Source organism: Corapipo altera, unplaced genomic scaffold, assembly GCF_003945725.1.
Source record: "Corapipo altera isolate COAL_440 unplaced genomic scaffold, ASM394572v1 61, whole genome shotgun sequence".
In the NCBI taxonomy this organism is placed as follows: domain Eukaryota; kingdom Metazoa; phylum Chordata; class Aves; order Passeriformes; family Pipridae; genus Corapipo; species Corapipo altera.
Genome location: NW_020884910.1, coordinates 7,089,970 through 7,114,718, shown reverse-complemented (window position 1 = coordinate 7,114,718; position 24,749 = coordinate 7,089,970). Strand labels below are relative to the sequence as shown.

General features: G+C 44.7%; 1 protein-coding gene and 1 non-coding gene across 3 annotated transcripts; both read right to left on the bottom strand.

The window, feature by feature from the left end:
- Positions 1-193: 193 nt before the first annotated feature.
- NCAPD2 (non-SMC condensin I complex subunit D2) lies at positions 194-24,749 on the bottom strand. 2 transcript variants are annotated; one of them, XM_027653581.1, is made up of 31 exons: positions 24,606-24,749; positions 24,434-24,509; positions 24,268-24,326; positions 23,629-23,810; positions 22,894-23,033; positions 22,444-22,571; positions 22,236-22,359; positions 22,007-22,154; positions 20,874-21,071; positions 20,225-20,359; positions 19,575-19,659; positions 18,793-18,970; positions 18,423-18,544; positions 17,261-17,470; positions 15,259-15,433; positions 13,682-13,766; positions 13,399-13,532; positions 12,293-12,425; positions 10,657-10,738; positions 10,400-10,561; positions 9,944-10,158; positions 8,180-8,294; positions 7,754-7,877; positions 7,394-7,549; positions 7,001-7,178; positions 5,893-5,987; positions 3,378-3,458; positions 1,144-1,330; positions 795-921; positions 499-660; positions 194-326 (listed from the first exon to the last, which is right to left on the bottom strand). In XM_027653581.1, the coding sequence occupies exons 1-31, from the start codon at positions 24,736-24,738 to the stop codon at positions 244-246; spliced, it is 4,212 nt and encodes a 1,403-aa protein (XP_027509382.1). In that variant the 5' UTR covers positions 24,739-24,749; the 3' UTR covers positions 194-243. The 2 variants fall into 2 exon arrangements, with proteins under 2 accessions (XP_027509382.1, XP_027509383.1); XM_027653582.1 differs by having other exon boundaries at positions 18,793-18,967.
- LOC113952046 lies at positions 23,885-24,207 on the bottom strand. Its single transcript, XR_003529361.1, has one exon. It is a non-coding gene; the product is annotated as a small nucleolar RNA U85 (small nucleolar RNA).

Sequence of the window (24,749 nt, the reverse complement as noted above, 5' to 3'; positions counted from 1 at the left end):
AAAGCAGATTACTCTTATCTGCAAAGCCAGGGCAAAATTGGTCAAAGTGGCAGCTATGTTCAGCACTGCCTTTCTTTGTGGAGATACCAAAAGGCAGGATTGAAATTGCTTTAGCCTGGTGTTAACTTCCATTTTGTCCTCATTTAAAGCACTGTCATATTATGGGGTAGTTCAGACAAGAGAAGATGACTGCTGCAAAGGATGAGTTTTATTTTTAGTTAAAGACAGTGGCAGATGGTTCCCTCAGCGCAGCCGGCGGGCTGAAGATCTGGTGATGGGAGTTGTTTTGGTGGGGGTTTCTTCCTCTCTTAATTCTGCCGATAGCTCTAAAGAGAGTAAAATGTGTCAATAACCAGCACCCCACTGCCTTGAACAGAGAAATCTCCAGGCAACCTCCACAGTGCTCTGAAGCCCACTACCAAAGGAACATCCCTGTTGGGCCAAATCTCTAGTTCTTCTCCCCTTTCACCTTTCAAGGGCACATGCAGGATGCCTTACCATCCTCAGAGCTGTTCTCCTCGTCACTGGAGAAGCTGATCACAGCTTTTTTGCGTGGACGGCGCTTTTGGGCACGCTTCTGGTTTCGGAGGGTGCAAGACTGGGGTGTGACAAAATCTTCATCATCCCTGTTGACCGGGCTCAGGGGCTGGTGGGACGAACCTGTCAAGGAAAAGGGGAAAAAAAAGAGAAAAGGTAGCAGCCATTCTCTCTGGAAGGGTAAGGAAATACCCCTAGGTGTCTCTGCTGGACTGCAGGATCACAGGGAAGGCTGCAGCCTCACAAAAGGAACATACTTCTTATTTTTTTCTGCTTGGCTGGCACTGACACTGGAATTCGACTGCCTTCCTGGCACGTCTCTGTTGAATCCAGCCCTCGGTTATGGGAGGCAGACAGCTTCTGCTCCAGCTCTTCAGCTAGAGCCTGATGGAGATGTAAAACAGCGCAGGGGGGGGAAAAAAGAGAAGGTGAGGGGAGATAAATATTACATCCATACCAGAATTGCCATCAAGTTAAATAAATAAATTGGTAAATTGTTAGGGATTAGCAGTAGTCTGTTTAAAATGGAAAGCTGCAGGGTTTTCCAATCAATACATGTAAAAAGCAATCGCTTTTCTGGCCTGGACACTTGTCCCATATCCTTACTTTAGCCTCAGGTTTGACACCTGCTCTGCGGAATCGAGCCAGCACAGTTTGGAAACAACTGTAGACAGCTGGATCTTGGAGCTTATCTGCAAAGCAGTCAAAGTTGTCCTGCAGCTTGTGAAGGCCCCGTTCCGAGACTGGAAGCAGAGTAAGGCAGTGGGACAGATCCCGGTATTGACGCTCCGTTCTGAGAAAGACAAAGATTGCCATTAGATCTTACAAAAAGGGGTGTGTGAGGGTGAGCACATCTCACCTAGAGCTACAGCATTTCCTGCAGGTGCTTCTGCCTCGCAGAACATGAGATTCAGGTTGTTCTGTTACAGGTCAGTGACAAGGTGCTGTGCCATACCACACACAACCATCACTGTATGCCAAAGACACTGATTTAGTGTCTGTCAGAAAAACATGAAGGCTCCACTGCTGAAGAACACAGTCAGTTGTTTAGAAAGTATCAGAAGTTATTGCTGACTAGGAAGAAAAGATGACTCAGTGAGGTCAGGACTCCTCTTGAAGGGCCTTATTTCAACTGAATAATAAAAAAACCCTGGCTGCTCATTTTTGCATGTTTGAGATGATCTCAAGCAGAAGCTGTATTTGATGTTCTGTCTCCCTCTCTTTGCTGGCCAGAAAGGGACATAAAGAAGGTCATATTCATTAAGTCATGAAGTCAACAAATACCAACTGCTGTATCAAAGAAGGACTACATTCAAATTCCAGCAAAAGTTATAGGAAAAAAAACAAAGGGAAAAAAAAATAAATGCACAAACTATTAATGTAGCTCACTGTGACGGAATGGGAGGGGAAAAAACTGAGGCCAAAGCCCCTATTATTAATATATACTAAGCAGAGGGTCTGAAGTCTGTTTGCATCTGCTCTGTAAGAATGCTCTGCTAAAACCTAAACAGATGGAGAACAAAGCTGCAGCATCCAGGTATTTACATCTTTAAAGTCTGTATGATACTTGGCAAGTTGCTACATTTGGAACTCCAGAAATGCTGAGGAGGGTGATAGTAGCTGCAAAATCTTCTCTGATAAGCTCCTGTTTTAACCTGGAGAGAGAGCCTTGCTTTGGCATTACCACTAGTGTTCATAAGGCTGATCATCTTTGCAGTACAGAAATATCAGGACATTTTACTAAAGGCTAGACACAACTCACATAAAGATGGTTATTTACAGTGTTGTGTGAAGAGCTCACCAGTGTTCCTGGGAGGCAACCTGGGAGAGAGGGACCACTCTGCACTCCAACTCAGGAAACAAAATCCAAATCTTTTGGGAAATATGCAACTCCCTGAGGCAGCTGAGCAGGTCACATGCCCAGGCACTGTGTAGAAATGGCCAAGATAAGCAGACACAGCTTAAACCTCAAGGGCAAAGCCACAACAATGGGGAAGGAAAACCACAGGAATGGAGGAAGGCAGGGTGCACCAAAGCCAGTGGAAGTTAAAGTGAAGATATCATTGGAAGTACACGACAGGGAAGCAGATAAATTTGTTACCTTTCTTCTTGGGGAAAAAAAAAAAGAAAAGTGTACACCTGGGTTACAGCTTGGGGAACAGGCAGAAAGAAGCAAAAAACTCTAAAACCTGCAAAGCAAAATGATATCCCAGATTCATGGGGTAGGCCCTGCACTATATACTCTGTAATCAGCACAAGGAGCAATGCATACATGTCTTCCAGACAGAGCAGAGCAAAAGCCTAAGTGAAGCCCTTGAATAACATAATTAAAAAAACCCACCCAAAACAGAGTCCCAAGCATAGAGTTAGTGCTGAGCAGCCCATGCACATAGAACAAGGACAGGTCTTTATCAACTGTCATAGCTGAGACGACTGCTGGGGAGATCCCAACTTCTTAGTTGAACACACTGATTTCCTAGCTGAGCTACAAGGGAATAGCCTGTTGAGAAGGACCACAAAGATACATAAAACCCGCACGTGGGATGTCCCCTTGCTCAGCTGTAATGCAGATCTAAACTGTCACAAAACTTTTTTCCTTAAGAAAGGAGGGAAGAGGGGCCAATCACTGCCTTAATTTATACACATTTATTCGTGTATTTTTAGGAGGAAGGTAGTTAAATAAAACCTGGGACCTAATCCAGGCTATGTCAGCATTTGTCACTTTGCTACATGAAGATTATGATGGGAACCTGTAACAACTATCACATACAAGCTTGTTTCCTCTAACAATTCCTAAGAAGCAAAAGTGCTTGTCAGGAAAATTAAGATTACAACCCAACCTGGCAGTCCGGAATCGATGACAAAGCTTCTCCACCAAGCTCTCTGTCTGTTTGTCTTTTGTAATATATGAGAAGAGATGTCTGCAAGGGAAAAAAAAAAATGGCAAAGTTGAGAGCCCAGAGAGGAAACCCCATTTCAGATAGGAGGGGTGCAGAAAAGGCAGCAGTGCTGACTTCCTTCTGTCCAGTTTTAAGAGCAGGCAACACTTTCAGATGATCTCCTCACTTCACAAGTTGCACTGACAGACTAGTATGTCTGAGAAGCAGACCTTGAGAGTAGCAGTGTGGCATGCAGTATTTTTCCCCCCCTTCAAAACCATTCTTGTGACTTTTTCATTATTAATTTGCTGAAAGCGTGTTGTATTTTGGATCAATGCAAAAGTGAGCATTACTTGGCACTAAAATGGGAACAAAGCCTAACAGAAGTTAAATGCTAACGTAATCCCATTTTTTCTTAGTTTCTTGAGGAATAGAGACCTGGATTTCACACAGTTAAATACTTGCGCATTTTGCACTATGTCCTCATAGAAATCACTGAATAACTTCTATTAATTAAGAAGGTCCTGCTGTCCTCCATTTTTCTTGTACTAACATTTCTGTTAGCTTAAGCCACTGGCCTTGATATAATTGCTCTAAAGCACCTCCGTGTTCAATCTTTGTTATGTCTTCAGCATTCACACCAAGCTGTTTTTCCAAGATACAGAACACAGACAGCATTCTCAAGAGTCCTCCCTTTGCAGTTGTTCCAGCATCAATTCATCATTAAGTGACCAGAACTGTGGCAGCACTCCAGGCAAGGTCTGACCAGCACTACCAATGCTTCCCTATACCAGAAAAAAACTTGACTGCTAAAGCAGGAAGTGGAATGTATCTCTAACTTGAGCCATAGCTTTACAGAAAACAATAAGCAACATTTAAACATTCAACGTTATGCTTATTATGCTAGTTTTCATCTCAGTTATTACCACTGTAACTCTCTCACTCTTCAAGTTAGTCCTTTAACGCTGACAGTTCCCCCACTCCCCCTATCTTTTTTACACGTCCCTATTCTCTGGTTTGGCAAGTATCCCTGGAATATAAGGCACTGCTTCATTCCTAGCCTGTGCTTTTGTCCACCATGGTTTCCAAGTTAAACCAGATCCTCTTCACTTTGGAAGGATTTCATATAGTGCTACATGGGGAAATAGTTCAGTTTCAACTACTATTCCCTTTTTCCCCCATTTAAAGGATATCATGTGGTGTGATAACTGATGATCAGATCTTCTTGAAAATCATTTAGGCTAATTTGATACCTGTCTACTTTGTTAAATCAATACTGCCTTTTCTCTCATTTGCCAGATATATTCTCTCCCTGTATGTTGCTGGAAGTCAGAGAAGTCCATCTATAGTTTTCTTAACCCCACTAATCACACTTTAATGTGAGTGCTACACTTATTATTCTCTAAGTCTGTGGTAACACCTCCAGTTTGAAATTTATTAAAACTGGTACTGAAAATTCCAAAATTACGTGGGATTTTTCTGCATGCTGCCTCTTGTCTCTCTATGATGCTTTGCTTCGACTTCAGACATTACTTCCACTTCTACAAGTGCTGTCAGGAGCCACATGCTGTATTTCCCAGTATTTCTCATTACTGTCCTTAATGAAAGCTGAAGCAAAATACCCATCTACTTTTGCTGCCATAAATTATTTTCAGTCTCAATTTCAGCCTCAGTAATAGGCTTTTCTGTGTCTTGCAGTTCCTACCTGTCCAAAATCCCACCCCTCTTCCTAAATCCACTGGATTCTCACAGATAGAAAGGCTAGTTGAAAAATCACGGGAGATTTTATTGTTCTTCTCTTCAGCAATAGCAATACTTTTGTCCAGTACTCCCCTCTGTAATCCACAGGGATTCAAGCAACTCAGAAAAGCCGCCACGTGGTTAAGTTTCAGACATGAGAGGAAAATTTGTGTACTTTACTAATAAAGACATTATTTGTGTTGTCTATGAGCAACCAATAACCTCAGATTGAAATATTCCAATGTCTCTATACTATACAGCAAGGTTTTCTTAAAAAAAAACACAACAAAACACAAAGCACCAAAAAAACCACCCCAGACCCAAACCTGTAGTTATAGTTACTATAACTACAGCTTTACTAAAACTGCTTACAAAAATCCATTAGGCCACCAACATGACAAATGCAGTAGAGTCTTCAAAACCTGTTGTGTTCTCCCAGTGTTGCATATCCCTATTCCCATGCATAAAATCAACTATTTTCCTTTTCTAGAGGGAAAGTAATTTTGAGTTAGTGGTAACTCTTTGTAGAGTCTCCCCTCACCCCCAACTATGTGGCTTTAAAATCAATTCCCCTCAGCATGAATCCATTTCAAATACAGACTGAAAAAGTCAGATCAAGGAGAACAACTGAAATAGCACTTTGCATATGTCACTGTAGTTTTTCCTCCCTGGATCTGGCACCCTCTTTGCATAAACATAGTCCTGGTCCTAAGAGATTTATTTAGCTGCAGAATACCTCATAACAGTGTGGAAGGATTCCTCCTCTATGCCACAGTCAGGATTGGAGAGATGACTGATTATGTCTGGAAGCAGGTTATAGATGGCATTACCCTGTGCAGAACACAAGTTTCTACATGAGATACAGAATTATAAAGGATAACTTGAGTCAAGCCAATTAAGCTGCTCATTTAAAATTACTTCCTTTTTCCCCATCCCAAATCTACTGTCAGAAAACACCAGCTTTTTGAAATGAGCTGTACACAGCCAGCCAAACCTTTCCGGAATACTTGACTGAAGCTAAGGGGGAAAAAAACCCAGCCAACCAACAAGCTGTAACTGCAACCCAGCTCTGCTCTTTGGCAGACTTGGATGCAGTTTCTTTGCTTTCCAACCTTGTCAGAACCCAATGAAAAAAGCTTCCTGACAAAAGAAACAGCATTCCAGCTCAAGGAACTGCTTCCCATCTTGCCTGAAAAGGTCCGGTCCATATTCACTTTCCCACTGCTTCTACATAGTTTTGTCATACACACTGAAGAGACAGCAAGTCAGCACAGTCAGATGGTTGGCTCTGCTTTAATGGAGCAAACAAAGACAGAAAAGCCCCAGTGTCACTGCAGTCTCTCAGGCAGTAAATGTCAAACTCTGAAGGGCCCATGTGAGGCTACACTTTGAATGAACAGGGGGTAACCTCTACTGTTCTTACCTGCTTGGGCTAAAACTGCTTCACTTTAAGTATCTCAATGTCACACAGCCAAAAACAACTTGGAAAGGTTTCAGAGAATGTGCCTGAGCCACAAGGTCAGGGAACTCTGCTGTAAGGCCTAAAGGTAAGCTGCAGAAAACTGTTCCAAACCCTGTTGTATGCATACACAAGAAAGCAAAGGGACAAGGCACTGTTTTGGAGCATGCTTTCCAGTGTGAGTGGATGAGATCAAATTTAGCAACATCAGGCAAAACTTGTATTGCAAAGTTTCTTTTAGCTACTCTTATTTGGGCAACACAGAGGGACAGACAGCTGCTCTACACCACTAACACACCTCTCCAGGACCCATGTCATTCATTGATCCAGCCTCCAACAGCCCTTCCCTGCTCTTGTGAAATAAGGTCCCTGATCATCCACTTGCCTTGTTGGAGAGTTCACCAAAAAAGTTCTGAGCCACTCCCACGACTGCCTCGTCTGGGTCTATCAGCAAAGCTGCCATTTCGCTCACTTGGCCCTTCACCTTCACCATGTCTTTGAGGATGAGGTGAGTCATCACGAGTCCAGCTGTCTGCCTCACACTTGGGCAGGGGTCCTTCAACCTGACAGAAACAAAGAGTTACTGCGGGAAGCAGCGGAGTGAGCGTCTCTAAGTTACTGATACTCCTGACAGCCTATTCCATAGCCAGGCCTGTTGTCTTCCTGCGCTATCTTCAAATTTGGTTTCCTGGGTCATTCTCGCCTTCTGGAGGTCCAGTGTAACCCTTCCACAGAGTTTTCATCACCTGTCCTCTCCCAATGATGAGTGTAGCATTACCTGGCATAGAGATGTGATGTCCATGGCTCCACCAGGTTGGGGAAGTGGATGGCCAGATCTCCTGCTGCAATAATGAGGTTGGATCTCACACCAGGCAGGGTGGACTTCTCCATCATCGTGAACAGCAGACGCAAGTGAGAGTCACAGAACTCAGAGCTGACAAGACAGGGTACAGGAAAGAAGGGATAGATACCAAAATTCCATCTCTCACAGAGCAGAGAAGAAAAAATAGTTAAAGAAAAAAGTAATTTATGAACACTCTTCTGTGTTTGTTCTTTCTTTGGAAAAGGAGTTACAACATTTGCTTATGCTTAATACTAGGAAAGCTGGGAAAAGAACTCTGGCATGGCTCAGTGGTACCTGATCATGCAGAGTTTGCCAAGAGTTAGGGCTGCAGCAGCTGACAGTGCTGAATCGCTGTAGAGTCCAGGGTTGTTGCAGATCCTGAGCACCAGTGGAACAAAGGCAGATAACAGGTGCTTCCCTAGAGAGTGGGGTTAAAGACAGTGAATATAAGAGCACTGTTTGTGTATCCTGCTTTATAAACAATTACTCAATTTATCCCAGAACTGCTGCAAACTACAGTAACTGGTTGACTCACTTTCACCACAAACAACCACCTCCAGAGAGGCAGAGCAAAGAAACAGCCTACATGGAAACTGACACCAGGCCAAAATGACTGTTTCCTTCTGAAGAAAACAGCCTTCCTCCTTCAGGATACCCACCATACCTGTTCTTTCACACAGGCAGACAGAGCCAGTGCTCCTTGGTGGCAGCCACACTTACCATCTAAAAGTTCTGTCTCACAAATACTGTGGATGAACTCAGCCTCAGTGTCATCAGCCGTGGCTGTCACAAGGCCCAGCTCCTCCTCCATAGTGGTGGAATCATTTCCTGTGGCCTGTGCAGAAAAGAAGACTGTAAAAAAGATGTCAGGCAACAATAACCCCTTCCTTCACAAAGTTCTCTTCTCTCAAGTGTGAGGTATATGCATATTACCAGCCGCACAACTAGAATGGAGAACAACAGACTGATGGAGATTTTATAACCCACTTTTCCCCCAAGAACTCAATGAAGTTGTGAAGGGTAGTCCAGGATTTGCCAGCCCACGTGCCACAGAACACTAACCACAGAATCACATAGTGAGGTTGGAAGGGACCATAGTGGGTCATCTGGTCCAACCTCCCTGCTCAAGCAGGATCATCCTAGAGCACATTGCACAGGATTGCAGCCAGACGGTTCTGGAATATCTCCAGTGAGGGAGACCCCACAACCTCTCTGGGCAAACTGTACCAACGCTCAGTCACCCGCACAGTAAAGTTCTTCCGCATGTTTAGATGGAACTTCCTGTGTATCAGTTTCTGCCCATCGCCTCTCTTCCTAGTGATTGGCACCACCAAGAAGAGTCTGGCTCGATCCTCTTGACACCCTCGCCTCAGACACTTACACACATGGATAAGGTCCCCTCTCAGTCTTGAGGCTGAAGAAGCCCAGCTCCCTCAGCCTTTCCTCATAAGAGAGATGCTCCAGGTCCTTAATCATCTTTGTTGCCCACTGCTGGACCTGCTCCAGGAGCTCCATGTCTTTCTTTTACTGAGGAGTCCAGAATGTAAAGAAAGCTCAAGCTACCAATGCTACTAAGATGAGACAGACTTAGGACACATCTGGCATCAATGTGGGAGTCCTGTACAACTTCAGGGACATTCAAATCCTAAATGCAAGAAGTTCAAAGCAGCCTTTAAATTGCTGATCTCATGAGCAAGATTACAGGAAACCTTATAATAGCAAGGCAAAAGTAACATAAGGGAAGAAAAGAGACATGGGTGTTGCAGTGGGGACCAAATCTGTATCCAACTGCTGCTTCTTGGAAAATCTCATAGTAACCTCCTCCTGTGTGGAAAATGGTAGTGACACAGATAAGCAGGTGGATGAGGAAATGAACTACAGAGTTCTGTGGGCATAGCAGGAAGCATCTAATAGAGACTGGATACCTAGGGACATACAACATTTTTCTCTATTCTTAGCCAAGAAAGTCAGCCTCATTACACTCTGGAAAATGTTCCAAGGTAGACCTAAGCAAACAGGGCATTTCTATCACGTAGATCCTGTTAAGAAGGCTCCTATTAAGCCTTCATCATTACACCTAAGAGAGGACTAGACTCACAAGTTTCTGGATCAGGGTTCCAGAACTCAGGGAACAAATGGGTGTTCTTCACCACTAGCAGCAATTGCAAAAGATTGCACTGGTAAAAAAAGAGGTGATGAGTGAAAAGGAAATGTTTACCTAAAACAGGAAGACAAGTATGGCCAGAACTTCATTCCCTCCCCTCTACCTCTCCAAAACCCAAGACCAATGTGAGAGTTTTACTGAATAGGGTCATTCAAGGACTTTAGCTCTCCCTGTCAATCCTGACCAACATCTGTTTGTTTCTACTCTCAAAGCACACATTACCTTGGACCTTGTGCAACCTTAGTAGTGCATTCTCCAGAAGTCAGCTGTAGCTGGGACACTACAAGAGCTGCTCATAGGAAAAAACCCTTGGCTCTCACCTGGGATCTCCGCTTCTTTTTGCTGCTGTCAGAATGCTTCTTGGTCTTCTCCTCTTTGAGGATGCGGCGTCTGCGTATCTCTGCACTCACTGACACTTCCAAATGTGCTACCTGCTGCATTGCCACTTGTCCCACGAGGGACACCAGGTGCATCAACATGAACGTGGGGAGACTGGCAGCACCACCAGAGTCTGTGCTGTGAGAATTCCCTGAATCTGAAGGAGAAAAATTACTACAGTTCAGTGTTTATCTAGACCTCTTTCCCATTAGTTACTGCCAAGTCTCACTGTATGGCCCATCTCCACGCTCCACAGACTCCTTCACAGCACTTGCACCCTTCCATGCCAGCACCTCCAGTAGCCCCTCAGCTCTATTCTCCTGCAGTTACTCTAGGCCACACAATTTTAGCACTGGAAACTATAGTTACAGATATCCTTCATCAGCTTTTTTTCTCACCAGAGTTCTGCGAATCAGCCTCCTGCAGCTTCTCCAGAGCTTGCTGACTGCACACTTGCAGGATGTGAGCACATATCTCCTCTGCCCCTTCTGCTAGCTGGTAAATGAGCATCACTGCTGCATCCATGAAGGGGATCCAGTGAGTACTTGGCTGGGCAAAGCCTGAAGAGAAGACGGAGCAATGTACCACATACACCAGTGACAACACAGGCAGCCCAACCTTATCTCCTCTAAACCTACTGCTAACTTGAGCTCACCTTTACTCACAGCCTCACTCAGGCAACCAAAGAGCATGTGATTCTGTGGCAGTCGAAAAGGTGCACTGTTCTTGTTTGCTGGCTGCAGAGAGAACAGATGAGTTACTCACATAAGAACAGCATGTGAGATTCCCCCCATGCCCTTCCCAGTACTTAATCTTGCTGTGTGCACAATGCTAATCAAACCCATGCTAGGCCCGTGACAGGGACATCCAGTACTGCTCTGCAACTAAACATACAGCAGGGACATTACTGTCACTTTTGAAGGCATGGTGACAGCACTGGGTGGATTTAAAGCTTGGCCAAATGATGATCCCAGGCCAACCCAGATAGTTTCACTATTTCACCTTAAATCAAAATAACTCTTGAAATCTCAAAAGGATTCTTTTAAAATCTGATATTATTGACTCTTTCTCCACAATGAATGAAGAAGGAAACCTTTAGAGCATCTTCAGAGTCATCAACAGTAAGTAAGCCAACTAGAAAACCCTTGCCTAGGGGTACTCCAGAACCACAAGGTTTTGTTTAAAACCAAAATACCCTCAGAAGAAATAACAGAGGATAAGTCTGGATCCAAGACCATCTCACATTAGGCTGTTGCATATACTCTGTATCACTGCCATCACATTTTAGGTTGGGCATAAGATAACCTTGAGAACTACTAAACCAACTGTGACAGTAGCCAAGCTGTCCCAGCACATCTGTATCCGCCTGATGAAGACATACATGACCAAAACAGAGGGTTTACCAGCTTTCAGTAGCTGCAAACAAAAATTCTCAATTCACCACAATCTGTCCTCTGTACTGAATTTCTGGTCAGGAGGGTGGGTGGGGGGAGAGAGGAAGAGCTACTACAGTCAGTCAAGTATTTTTAGTTCTGTCCCTTCTCACATACAAACTTAGCTGCAGACTTCAGTCAACTTAAAATTGAATTACATCCAATTACAGAACATTTAAGAATGTTGTGATACGCATTAATTCATGAAGTTCCTGCAGCAACATCCCCAGCAGAAGGGGCAAACACAGAATGACAGTGCCGTGTGAAGGAGGGCTGCTTTTATGATAGAACTCCTGAACCAAAATGCCCCAAATGCTCAAGTCAAAAAAAACAAAGAGAGGTTTTTTTCCCAAGTGCATAAAAAAAAATAATTATAAATTGTTTCCCAGGCAAAGAAGCCATCAACCATCATGTTGTTCTAAGTACAATATGGACAGGTTTGAAAACCTTTCATGTTTTATATTTTGCTGTACAGCTGACAACTCCTGAATATCAATTAATAGGGAGGGCAAAAGAATCACACTACCAGAAAACATTAGCAGAGGAAAGGACTTCATGGTTGAGAAAACACAAATCAGTTTAGAACTGGGAGTCTGAAGAAGAGAATTGAAAGGAAAACATATTTTCTTGTGCACTGAACTATTTACTAATTGAATTCAGCCTGTTGCCTAATGAAAATTCTTTTATTACATGTTCACTGATGTGTGCTAAGCTTTCCAGACAGTGCTGCTGAATGGTCTCAACCTGCTTAATTTCAAAATCTGTCAAAATTTAATTACTTCTCTCTCCTCTCAATACAAACCATTTCCCCCCCTTCTTTGTTTCTGGATGACCTTGAGAACAAACCAAGAGTCTCACCTTAGGGTCACCACCAAGTTTGGAGATAACATTGCATACTTCTTGAGCCAGGCGATAGTCTTCACACGCCTTCTCAGACAACCCTACTGTTATCAAGATGTCCAGGTTGCTACCTATGATCTCTGGCTTCCCTCTGTGGAATGGAAGGGATGGGGGTATTACACGAGGTGCTGCTGAAAGTTTACAGAAGTATGGATAACCAAGATAAATACTCCTTTGTGCCTTCTGGAAAAAAATAAAACCCATCCAATGGATCAAGATATAGCTATAGGAACAGCAAACAATATTCCTCAAAAGCCAGTGTAATCCATACTCTGCTAAGAGATGTAGTTGTCCAAAGTGATCAACACTGGGCAGAGTGTCTTTATAAAGGAAGAAGATTTTTGACTCTTCTTCCTTATCAGAAAAGAGCAAAACTTATAAGGGTAAGACAAAGAAAAATGTTGTGAACTAGAAAAGAGCCCAAGAGCTCAGGATTGGTGACACGTGCCATTTCCTCCCCTACTGTGGGAAACAAAATAAAACAATAACATAATCCAATCCCCCCCCCCCCCAAACCCCACACCCACCCATTCCCCTTTCTGCTTGTGAAAGATCATCATTATGCAGGCCTACTTTTGACTGATGAAGAACTGAGGTAGGGACAGCGAGAAGCAATCAGCAGGTAAGTTGAATGCCAAAGGGTTACTGGGCTGGGAAACTGAGGAAATGAAAACCTTATAGTGCAGATACATTCTTTTTGCTCCCAGAAAGCGAAACAGATTCATTTCCCTTCGTGCTAAAAGCTCCAGAGATCTCTACTCAGCAGCTTCTCACTGTTCTTATTCAAACACAGACAAAGCTGCAGAGCTGTGACACAGTAAACTCTGAGAAGGGATGGACATTCAGAACACAAGGAAAATAATGTCATACTCATTCAGAGGCTGTGCTGGTGAGACCCAGCACAACTATGTTTAGTTCCAGGCTTCGTTACCCCATGATAGGGTTACTATTTTTGAAGTTACAAAACGAAAGAGTCAGCTGATGCAGCACCCACAGTTCTTCAATAAAAATTGACTGCCTGTACATCCTCCCACTCACAGCATTCGACCTGACCCCAGGCTCACCGTGCCATCATCCCCAGCAGCATCACAGCAGTACGTTGTTCTAGTGATGAGCACTCAGATTTTTCTGTGAACTGCTCCCAAAGCAGCTGGATCACAGCAGGCTTTATTTCATCTTTCCGCACAAACTCTGAGATCTGGAAAAGAAATGCAATTAAAAAACTAGGGAGAGGCAGAGGAGGATGGACTTTATACCAAAGACAGTAACTGCAGTGACTACCATTTTAACATAAAAGACATCCAGAATCACAAATACAATCCAAACCTAGGCAAGGCAGATACTCACTATTTCTTCTAAGCACTGTATCGTTCCTAGCGATGCATCCACCACGATGAGAGAGAGAGAATGCACCAGGCTCTGGGCCTTGGCCCTTTGAAAGGGGAAAAATAATAATAAAAGAAATTAAAGGTAAAAGAAAAGCTACTATCACAATTACTATCCTATTAGAGAGCTGAAAACATCTATTACGTAACAGAGTTAATCCCTGGGAACAGGAAGACTCTCCTCACCACAGGCTTGAGTATTCCTAGTCACCCAGCTCAAGTGCCAATGAGCATAACATGGGCTCAAAAGTCCATTGCCTTGTGCACTGATGCTCCTCCTGGTGCTCAAAGACCCAGCCAGAGGCACTCAGCAGCCACTTCCCAGTTTGCTCTCAACCACAAGCCCAAGTACGATTCCCTAGACCATAAGACACTGAAAATTTCTCTATGAACAATTAAGGCCAGAGCTCAAACTGCAGGGGAGTTGTCTCCAGGCAATACTGTCAAGAAGAAATAAGAAGCGGTGGGTGCTTTATATTGCCCCGAGGTACAAATGAGGGTGAGGTATGGTGCATCTCACCAGAAATCACACTTAACAATTACTGTATGTGTATCCAACAGGATTTACAAGTGGGCAAATGCTAAAAAAATGGGCAAGTGCCAGAGTAGAGAAGAGACAGCTCTTCTCCAGTACAAAAGAAACAAGCCTTCAAGTGGTACCCAGCTCCCACCCCCAAATCCTCAAAAAGAATAAACAACAAAGAGCATTTAACATCCTCTCATCTAACACACATAGAAATTTGTTATAAAAACATTTAAGATCGTTTTGACTGAAATACAAATAGAATTCTGTGTGAAAGCACCCAAATGATAATAATAACTAACCTTCAATAGTGTGGAGAAAAAAGAAATAGTGTATTATTGAAAAACCAAGGACACAACAAGGACAGCAAGACCTCCAGTATACGCTGAGGAATGTGTTGTGTACATCAGAAGCAGAGTGCCTACACTCAGATAAGGCCACAGGATGCATGACTTGCCAGCAAAAAACCTTGAGCTCTGGTAACAAATATAGCTCCAACTTCAGACAATACTGTATACCATTCCTCTTATTATCCCAACAGAATGAGCAAACTACAGTTATAAGAAGCTCAAAATGGGGAAACAGATACTGGCCAACAACTTTGCCCACAGAGGGTGAAGTATACAAGACTCTTGGACACGGGATGACTCTGTAACAGCAGTTGACTCCCAAAGGGTTGAAACAGCCATTCAAAAAAACTAGTTAATTGTTGCCAATCAAGAACCCTTCTGGAAAGAGAAACATGCACAACTGACACCCCTTGGAGTTTTGCTGCATGAATTTCCCATACACGAACACTACGACAATCCAAGAGCAGAAGCTCAGCAGTATGTCCTGCACGAAGGCTGGGATACCCAGATATATAACCTTATGTTTCAGCTCAGCATGAAGTATGGCAGCTTTTAGTTCTCTTCCTGTCCACATCCCATTCCTAACAGCAGAAAGGGGAGGGGGGGAAAAGATGAAATAAAAAATGAAACAAACCCATAACATCTTCTGCTTACGAAGGCCCATACCTCTCGGAATCCTCGCTGGGGCTCAGATAGAGTTGCCTGTAGGCATTCAGCACGGCCTCCTTAATGCCAGGCTCCTTTGACCATATGAGAGGGAGCATCCTGCGGACTCCAGGCAGTGCCTGGGGCACACCAAACTGCGAGACCGTCACAAAGAACTCAATGGCTTCCTGCACCACTGCAGAGGGAACAGTTGCATTAGTGCAGTTCTTTCCCAATTCCCATTAGAGAGGCCATTCAAACAAATTCACAGGGGTACTGCTCTCACAGCAAACTCTACAAGCATCTAAAGATCACTGCTAATGTCTGCAGAGGGCTCAAGTCAGAATGGGATCACTAGTACACAGACGTAGGAAAAAAAAAATCTCATGGTCACAGCAGACAACAGCTGAATATAAGTCCCAGTGCAATACCATAACCAGATTAACTAAGCTATTGATGTACAAATGGGCTCTGGAATAATGCATTTGGTTCCAGCTTGACTACTCCTGAAATATACTGCCCAGTCTCCTGCTCATAAGACAAGAAAAAACATTAAGTAAGCCAGCATTCCCAAGAGAGCCAAGGTAGGTGTACAGAGAAATTGTACAACAAGCAGTTCATAGTCTGACCTCTGGTTAAGTAGGAGCTTTTACCAGTATAAGCCCCAATTTCCAAATCTGAATTAAGTACATCTATGAGAAAAGCTAGTATGCTTTCCCTGCCTTCAGTCATACCAGAAGGTATAAATTTGCAACAGAAAAAAAATTAAATCTTCAAATATTAAATCTTTAACTACAAAAAGCTAAATCTGAGCACACACATCACTTAGTACCAGCCCCTCATCCAGCAGTGTACTCTCTCCAAATGGAGACAACGTCTCAAAACATCTCCACTGTCCAGACACTGAATTTGCCTTCCTGACACTGTATCACAGGACAACAGGGAGACGGAAAGTTAGTAAAGTCTGCACAGCCAGAAAAACCCCCCCACAACCAAAACCCAGGTGTTTAAAGTGTCAGGTAGGGGCACTCTCTTGACCTTGAACTTCAAATGACCTGTAAAGACACTGAACTCAGGAGTTCATTTTTTTGTGTGCAAACAGCTAGATAGCAAACCTTGCTGGAGAAGCCCACATGCTTATCACAAGTATCATGTGAGTTCTTAACACAGTTGAAGCCTCAGAAGTGTTTCCATGAAGCCAGGGCGCTGTTGCACCAGACCCATCTTATCCCAGATCTGTGCAAGTGGACATGCTGGAGAGGGTGGGAGAGGGAATTGTGCCCCTCTGTACCTCAGCTCCCTTGGAAATGCCAATTCATGATAAACACTTCAAAAAAAAGTCTAAATGGTTACAGTAGTTCTGATTTTAAATATGAACAGCTGAATTAACTCAAAGGCTGACTCATCACCACCTTTCACTACAGCACTGAAGAGGACCAGGCCATAGCTCATGTTTAGCCATAAAATAAAGTTTGAGGAAAGGTGAGGTGGATGAGATCAGCTGCTTAGTTCCCCTCTTGTGGCCAGTGTAACACCTGAAGCTCTACCAGGGCACTGAGCATGTAACAAAGCCCAGCTTCACTGGCCATGCTTACTCTGGGAGAACCTCAGCCAGGACAATAAACATACATCCTTCCCCACAGGAGGCAGAATAGCTTCCACAAGTGAAGGCATTTTGGTCACCTGACTGGTGACCAATAAAATGGTTCAAAATCATTTTATTTCAAATGTTTTCAAAAACATTTTTTAAAATATTTTAAAAACACTTCCAAGTTTGATATTTAAAAACCGGATTCCTAAAGAGCACATTCATGCCCTATTCAGCCCCTTCCTGACACTCATTTAGATAGTGACTGCTTTTCCAATATCCTGGAAGTGCCTGTGACACCTGCTCAGCAAAGAGCAGCTCCTCCAATCTTTTCCCCTTCTCCTGGAGCTCCATCACTACAACATCTCTCCAGCAAGGGGAGAGACCTGGAAATCCTGAATGAGAAAAAAAACACCCCATGGTTATTTCACATACCTGAGACAGAGTTTTCATACATCAACTTGCTGATCAGGTTCAGAGCTTCTGTGATTTTCACTGAGAAGTTGTAAGCATCTTGCAGGTATTGCACCAACGTCTCCTGTTTGACCAGCTCTGTTTGAGACTGCTCTTCCTGTACAACTTCTTTGGTCTTATGACTACTGTTGTCATTTGGAGGATCCTCACTGTTCTCTCCTGGGCATGAACCTGCACAGCACACTTGTTTGTGAATAATATCGAAGACACAAGAGAAATAGGCATGGTTCAGGACATTTTAACCCTTCTCTCCCCACCACATAGTGACACCTTCCACGAGCCAGGATACAGAAGTCCAAATTCTGCCATCAGATCTGACTACAAAATCTCAGCATGCTCTTGGGCAAGTTCCAGTACTACAATGAGATGCTCCACAGACATGCCAGCTTAATACAAGGATGTAGAAAGGCCCAGTCCAATTGGGGTAAACTCCATTAAAATCCTGAAGAGGTAATCTGAACTTGACAACTCCTCAAAGATAGATGAGGGACTAAAAGAGAAACAGGGCAGAATAGGGAGAAGGCAAACACTACTACTCACTAAAAAGTTTGTGCAAGTATGAAAAGTTGAAAAAGTTAAGAAGATTTTTAGACAGTAGACTTCCGACAGAAATGTGGTCAAGGGGATTGGCTAAGTAACCTTATGCTGAAACAAAAACCAAACAAAGCACATGAAGTCTTGCAAATACACCCAGAGGCTCAAGCCTCAGATAAACAAGACTTTGCTTGAACCAGATACTTGGTCAAGGCTAAGGGTAAGTGTTATGTGCCACCACCTGTTCAGGAAGCAGAACTCCTGACTAATTCACACAGGACAGAAAGGTGTGAGTGGGTAACACTGGCTTCACTCCCCTCAGCAGATATTACATGAGGTAAAGCATCAGAAATGCACTTCTACTGGGAACATGGAACTGTTCTGACCAGAAATGAAGTAAGACCAACGTGATCCAGCCAAAACTAGATGAGTAAATGATCCACAGACGGTGCAACTCCATAAGCTGTCAAATACACACAGAATGAGCCCCAGAGGTCAGAAGGAGCGATGAGGCATTCCAGAGGGTTTTGGTCTAGTTTTGGCATCATCTTGGACTTAAGAAACAGACAAAATGATCTGAAATAGTTACCTATGTAAAGTCTCTTCAGAATATCCAGGATTGTTGCCTCCTCATTTTCCTCCATGAGGCTACTGAAGGGTTCCTTTCCCTGGAAGCGACACAGGGCCTTCTGTGTAAGGCAGGCTGCACTCCTGGACAATGACATTGCCCAAGAGAATATTAGCAACCCACCAGGGCAGAACACAAGGGAAACCATCCAACTTTGCCCTGAACACCAGGGAAAGTAGCTCCTACCAGCATCTTGTGCTGGGTGGCCATGTCAATCTCTTCCTACAGAGTAATGTTACTGGAAATCATCCCTCCACCCTGGAGCTCAAACCTTTATTGAACAGAGAACATCCCTTGGAATAAACACTTTCACACTGCAGAGCTTTCTTACTTGTAATTCAGCTTCCTCAGCAGTCCAGCGATTTGCTCCACTGTACTCTCCACTGTTTCCTCAACTTCCAGCATCTCCTCTTCCCTTTCCTGCAGTGGTTGAAAGAGCTGCTGTGTGGCAGCCCTAACTTCTGGCAGCATCGCTTCCCACTCTTCCTCTGGGGTGATCACTGCAGCTACTTATAAAATAGAAGGAATGAAGAACTCAAGGACTCGGGTGACACCTTAAACAGGGAGAAAAACTCACCTGGAACTTAGGAATTCTACTTCCCCCACTCCCTCCTTCAGCAGGCACTATTTCCATTGCTGACCCCACCCAGACCATAGTAAGAGTAAGACAAGAACTCTGGCATAACAAAGAAACCACTGAAGGTAAAAAAAAAAAAAAAAAAAAAAAAAAGCCATCATTTGTTTAGCCTTGGATTTGCTGCTGCCTACAAATCATGTTTAAATTAATATCTGATCAAAATTACAGCTCAAGCAGTCCTTTGGTGGTTGAAAATGGAAACCTGGGAAGGTGTTCATAGGTATTTTCAGTTCTTACCCTGAAAACAGGATATTTAGTTACGTGGACTGTTGATCTAGACATGGACATCACTATGATCCCTTTATAACACCACTATACGAAAAACTGTTCTGAGTTTAATCCCAGGTATCTGATCTCACAATCTCATGCAGCTAAGATCAGAGACAAAAGCCATCCCACCTGGGAGCAAATATAAAATGAGGAAAAGTAAATTCTGGACTGCCCTGGAAAGGGAAAAGATGAAGAAAGGAAATTACCTGCTGTGGATCTGACACGGTCCCTCATTTCTTGCAGTTTCTGCACTTCTTTCTTCAGTGGCTTGTCCAAGTCAGCACAGCTTAGCTGAAGATGCCACGAAGGGAAGAAGAAATATGTTACTTATACTTTTTTTATATGAAATGCCAGACTTCTCCTTTCTTTTCCACTCCCTGCTTTAGTTGTCAATCCCCATAGATAACCCTGTTTTGGGAAACTGGAATAGCAGACGTTGGCCCCGATCCTAGAACAGGAACTGCTGCAAATCGCCAGTCTAAGGCTCAGAAACTCGGAAGGAGGTGCGGCTAAAGAGAGAGCTGCAGCTCCATGCAGACTATTCTAAAAACTAATTCTGATCCTAAGGAAAGAAACCCCACAGTGGATTCAAATAAAACTGCTGCAGGTTTTCACCTCGATCAAATACATCCCTCCTGGCCTTCAGTAAAGCTACCAGTTATGCCAAGGGAGAGAAGAGCCTGAGACTTACAAGATCTGAACCTGGGAAAACAAGAAAGCTCCCATCTGCATAGTCAAAAAGCTACGCTGTCCCTCCCACAAGACACAGAAAGGCTGCTCCCCAGGTTATAGCACACTGCAGATATTTGGCCTGCAAACAAACATATAGCATATCCATCACACTAATCAGAATTACCTTGCAGGAGAAGGGGTTGTTGGACAAAAATGCGGCCAGGAGCTGGATTGCATTTTTAACTACTATGACAGATTTGTCATTGAGACGCCCAACAGCCAGTGATACCACAGACTGGAAATGAGTCAAAGGCAGGGCCTAGCACACAATGAGAGCACAAAGTTATCAGAGGCTTGGAGACTTGGGAAAAGTTATTTTACTGAAGATGTATTCATGTACTAAAAGGCACAGATCACAGATTTACTAAAAAGTCTAGGTCTGAAAGGATCTCTGGTATCTTCTGGTCCAGCCTCCACTGAAAACAAGGACTTAGGTTTTACAGGGTCCTGTTGAGTCTAGTCTTAGCATATCTAGCAAGGGTGATGTTCTCCCATACTAGTGTCCAAAAAGAGGCTGCATGCTGTGCTCTTTCTTCTAGTTTGTCCCAGTAATGAAGAGCACAATTTAATTTCTGCCCCCAGTTCCCTCACCCCTAGATGTTTGGTCTCTTGGAAAAAAGGAACTGCAAACACCAGAATACATGGGGACAATACCTTTCTCTGTTAAAACTTTAGTCTCTGCAAACAAAAGGCGGGGTGGCAGAAATTCCTTCAGAAAACACAACAGGGGAAGGGATGACTGAGGCAACACCTTTTCCCCAGCACAGACTTACCTTGCACTGAACGATTCGAGTGAAAAGCTGCAGCACGCGGCTGCGCACAAAGCTATGGACGTCACACACGTGGGCCTGCAGCATACTCAGGAACTTGTCCCGAGTGCCACGGGCAGCTTCTTCCAGCTGGTCACCATTCAGCACCTGCATCAGTGCTTCTGCCATAGCTGCCAGAATGGCATTTCGCATCACGTAACTCTGCAAAGAGTAGAGCTGTTGAACCAGGAACAGCCAAAAGACATGACTTGATACGGCAAGGGATGGCCCAGAGTTTGGGTCTTCCAAGTCCCAGGCTCCAGCCTTAAGTGAGTTTTTTTATTATGGACATTATATTAAACTTGAACATAGCTGTGCCTGCAAGACAGAGTAACCTCTCCTATGCAGACAGGCCAAGGGAGTTGGTGTTGTTCAGACTGGAGAAGAGAAGGTTCCAGGCATACCTTATAGCACCTTCAAGTTCCTAAAGGGACTACAAGAAAGCTGGAGAGGGACTTTTTACAAGGGCAAGTAGTGATAGGACAAGGGGGAATGGCTCCAAACTGAAAGAGAGTAGGTTTAGATTGGATATTGGGAAGAAGTTCTTTACTGTGAGGGTGGTGAAATACTGGAACAGGTTGCCCAGAGAAGCTGTGGATGCCCAGTCCCCAGAAGCATTTGAGGTCAGGTTGGATGGAGCTTTGAGCAACCTGGTCTAGTGGAAGATGTCCCTGCCCATGGCAGGAGGGTTGGAACTAGATGACTTTTAAGGTCCCTTTCAACGCAAACCAATCTACGATTCTAATCCAACCCTGCTGTCCAGCTAGGTTCACAGAGGTGAAGAACTGACATAAGAAATACTTAAGAGAAGGTAACAGTGACAAACTTGATAAGTACTGAAGACCAAGAGACAACAGCTGGGAGCTCAGACCAGTAAGAAGTCTCCCATTCTCTGACATCCAACCGTGACTACCAGGCAGTAGATGTCATGGTTTCTGTTTCCTTTACAGCATTTAGGTAAGGGAAGAACCTATTACAAAGGGCAGGTTTTGGCTACTTGAGCTCTGTGAAAGAGATTCTGTTTTCAGACAGAAAAACTGGATAGCAGCACCTCCGCCACTTGACTTCTCTGGACAGGTAACAATGCAGAAACATACCTCCCCATCCAAGTGGTGCAGGAGAACACTCATATTGGATAGCACCAGAGCTGGAATCTCTCCGGCCAGTTCAGTTACAAAGGCAGAATAAGCCTTGACTCCGGAAGCCTCATGAGCCAAATCCTGTGGACATTTCTGTCCAATTTCCCTGCACAGAAAGATGAAAAAAGGAATGGGGTGCCTTAAGTTGCTAGGGGTAGAAGGACAAGTGTCAAGGTATTTCTCTCACCTTAGCAATTCACCCACCAGGCTTTTCAGACCATACTCTTTAGCCCAGAGGCTCACGGCCTGTGCAAACACAGGGGCTACATGTTCAAAGTGCTGCAGCATCTGCGTGATCTTCAGAGTGGCACCTTTCACATGAGACAAGGAAGAAAGAGGTCAGGCAAAGTGATTGGGAATGGCTTCAGGAAGAAGGCAGAAGAGCAGGAACTCACTGAACATTTGACCACAGTGAATCAAAGCTCCCGCAAGCAGATGTGTCACGGCCTCCCGTGTGGCACGATACTTCTGAAGACCGATACTTGGATTCTCCAGGATACGGTAGCAGTTTCCCATCATTAAGCTAAAGTCACAGAAGACAGACAGCAAACCTATCACAACTAGAACCAATATCGTTCTACCACATCACACTAGGCAAACATTTCTATCAAACCAAAGAGATTCTCCAATATCCTCTAAAAATTAGCAAGCAACATCTGAATTTTTGAGGAAACGAAGTGGTTCCTATACACATTAATTTTGCCTCAAGCTGGTTTCCTCAGTTTCCCAATGATCTGCACCCTCCAGATGACTGTAATGCCACCTCATTGGTCGATTTAACATTTAACCCTCCCTTCCAGAGAACCAGTCAGTCATCCCACCTCTACATCTGCTCCATCCCATACCTGACAAACTCTTCTTCCACCGATAAACTGCCCCAAAGCTGACGGAGATCCAGCTGCAGCACCTGCGTAAGCAGCCGTAAGACTGGCTCCCTCTCCTCTTCCCAGAAGGATCCAGAAGTCTTGGCATGGTTCTTCTTGTTCTAGAAAGGAGATTAGACAATGTGATAACACCAGCAGCTTGATAACAGAAAAGAAATAAATCGCCAACCTTCTTCCCTCGAAAATAAATGTCTGTTAATTCTACAGCATTAAGAGACGCACAGTGATATGCACGAGATCACAGAATCACAGTGGACTTTCCCAAATTCTTCTCTCTTGGCTCAAGCTGCCCCACTGTCCAGCACAGCTCACAGCTGGCACCCATGGGCACCTGGACCGAGGCCAGCACTGGTGTCTCCTGTGGTCTAAGGACATACCTGCATCCGCTGCCTTCCTCTCTTCCCACAGAAACAAACCCGTGAGAAAATACTGGCACACTAAGTACCAGCCAGACAATGAAGAGCAAACCAAAAAAACATCAGCATCTGAGTCCCTGCTGATGTTTAGACATGATTGTCCATTTGTTTTCCACATGCAGTTTCACAGAAACGCCAGCCCTCCACCTTATGCACTGCTTTTGCTGGCATCAGGCTTAAATAAACCCAGCTATAACATCTCATAGATGTTCATGTTCATCAAGCTTAAAAATTTTTCTGACTTTTATCATTTTGTTTTTCCCCCAGTCCCCTCGCCTACCTTCCCACCAGGATCTGCCTCTGACAAACTGTTCTTGAGGGTTTCCATTTCAAAGGCATCCACCAGGGAAGTCAGCAAGTAGCAGTTCATCTTAAGAGCATTGAGGTGAGCGGCACGGTCTGCATGGCTCAGCCCAGAGTCACTCAGGATGCCAGGAAGTTCATTGGAATGATGGGACACCACTGAAGAGAGGCAGAAAGTCATGAGCACTCCTTGCCGGGCCCCTCAGCCATTCTCTCTCTTGGAGGATTAGAGCAGTCATCAGATTACCAAAGATGTGTGCTCACATCTCACCAACTGTAACACGGGCTGCCCCCTGCAACCCAAACCTCAGACATGCTGTCTTATCCTATCCCCACAGCCCTTTTTCAGCTCAGAGAAACACTCACTCTGAGCTGATGCATCCTGAAGATGTATTTTCCAGGGATGTGGGCTGAGGGATTTTCTGTTGGTCTGCCCTTACAGCGAACATGCACAGCTCAGCATCGTCCACCAAGATTACAGACCCGTATGATAGGAGTGGGTTGAGGGTGCAGCCCAGCTGGCTGAGTCACATTAGCCTTTATATCATCATTGAGCTGCCAGGGGAGAGCAACCTCTCCCTTAGTCCTGCTTCGGCCAGAAACAGCGGATACCCACCCTTCACCATGAGCTCCAAGGCGTCTTCCTTGACAGCGGTGCCCACGGTTCGGAAGTGGCTGTGGGGCAAGCACAGTGCGTGAGGGCAGCGGGCAAAGAGCGTCTGGAGAAGGGGTGAGTGCCCGCCTCTCCGCCTCCCCCTCCGCCCGCTGCCCCCCGTACTCACTGGAGCACGCCGTACACCGAGTCGAAGTGCTGCAGCACGGCCAGCGCGCCCCGCGCACGGAAGGCGGCCCGGAAGGCTGCGGGAAAACACAGGGAAGGGCGGGGGAGACACGGTCCTGAGCCGGCAGCAGGACCAGGCCAGGCCGAGGGGGGGGGGTGCGGGGACAACTTACCTGCGAGGGCGGGCGGCAGTTCTGGGATGGGCAGCACCTCCTGCACCACGTAGTGCCCGTAACCATCGTCCTGCAGCAGGTCGGCGGGGGAGAGGGGCAGCTGGAACTGCGGAACCGCCACCGCGCCCGCCATGGCCGCCACAG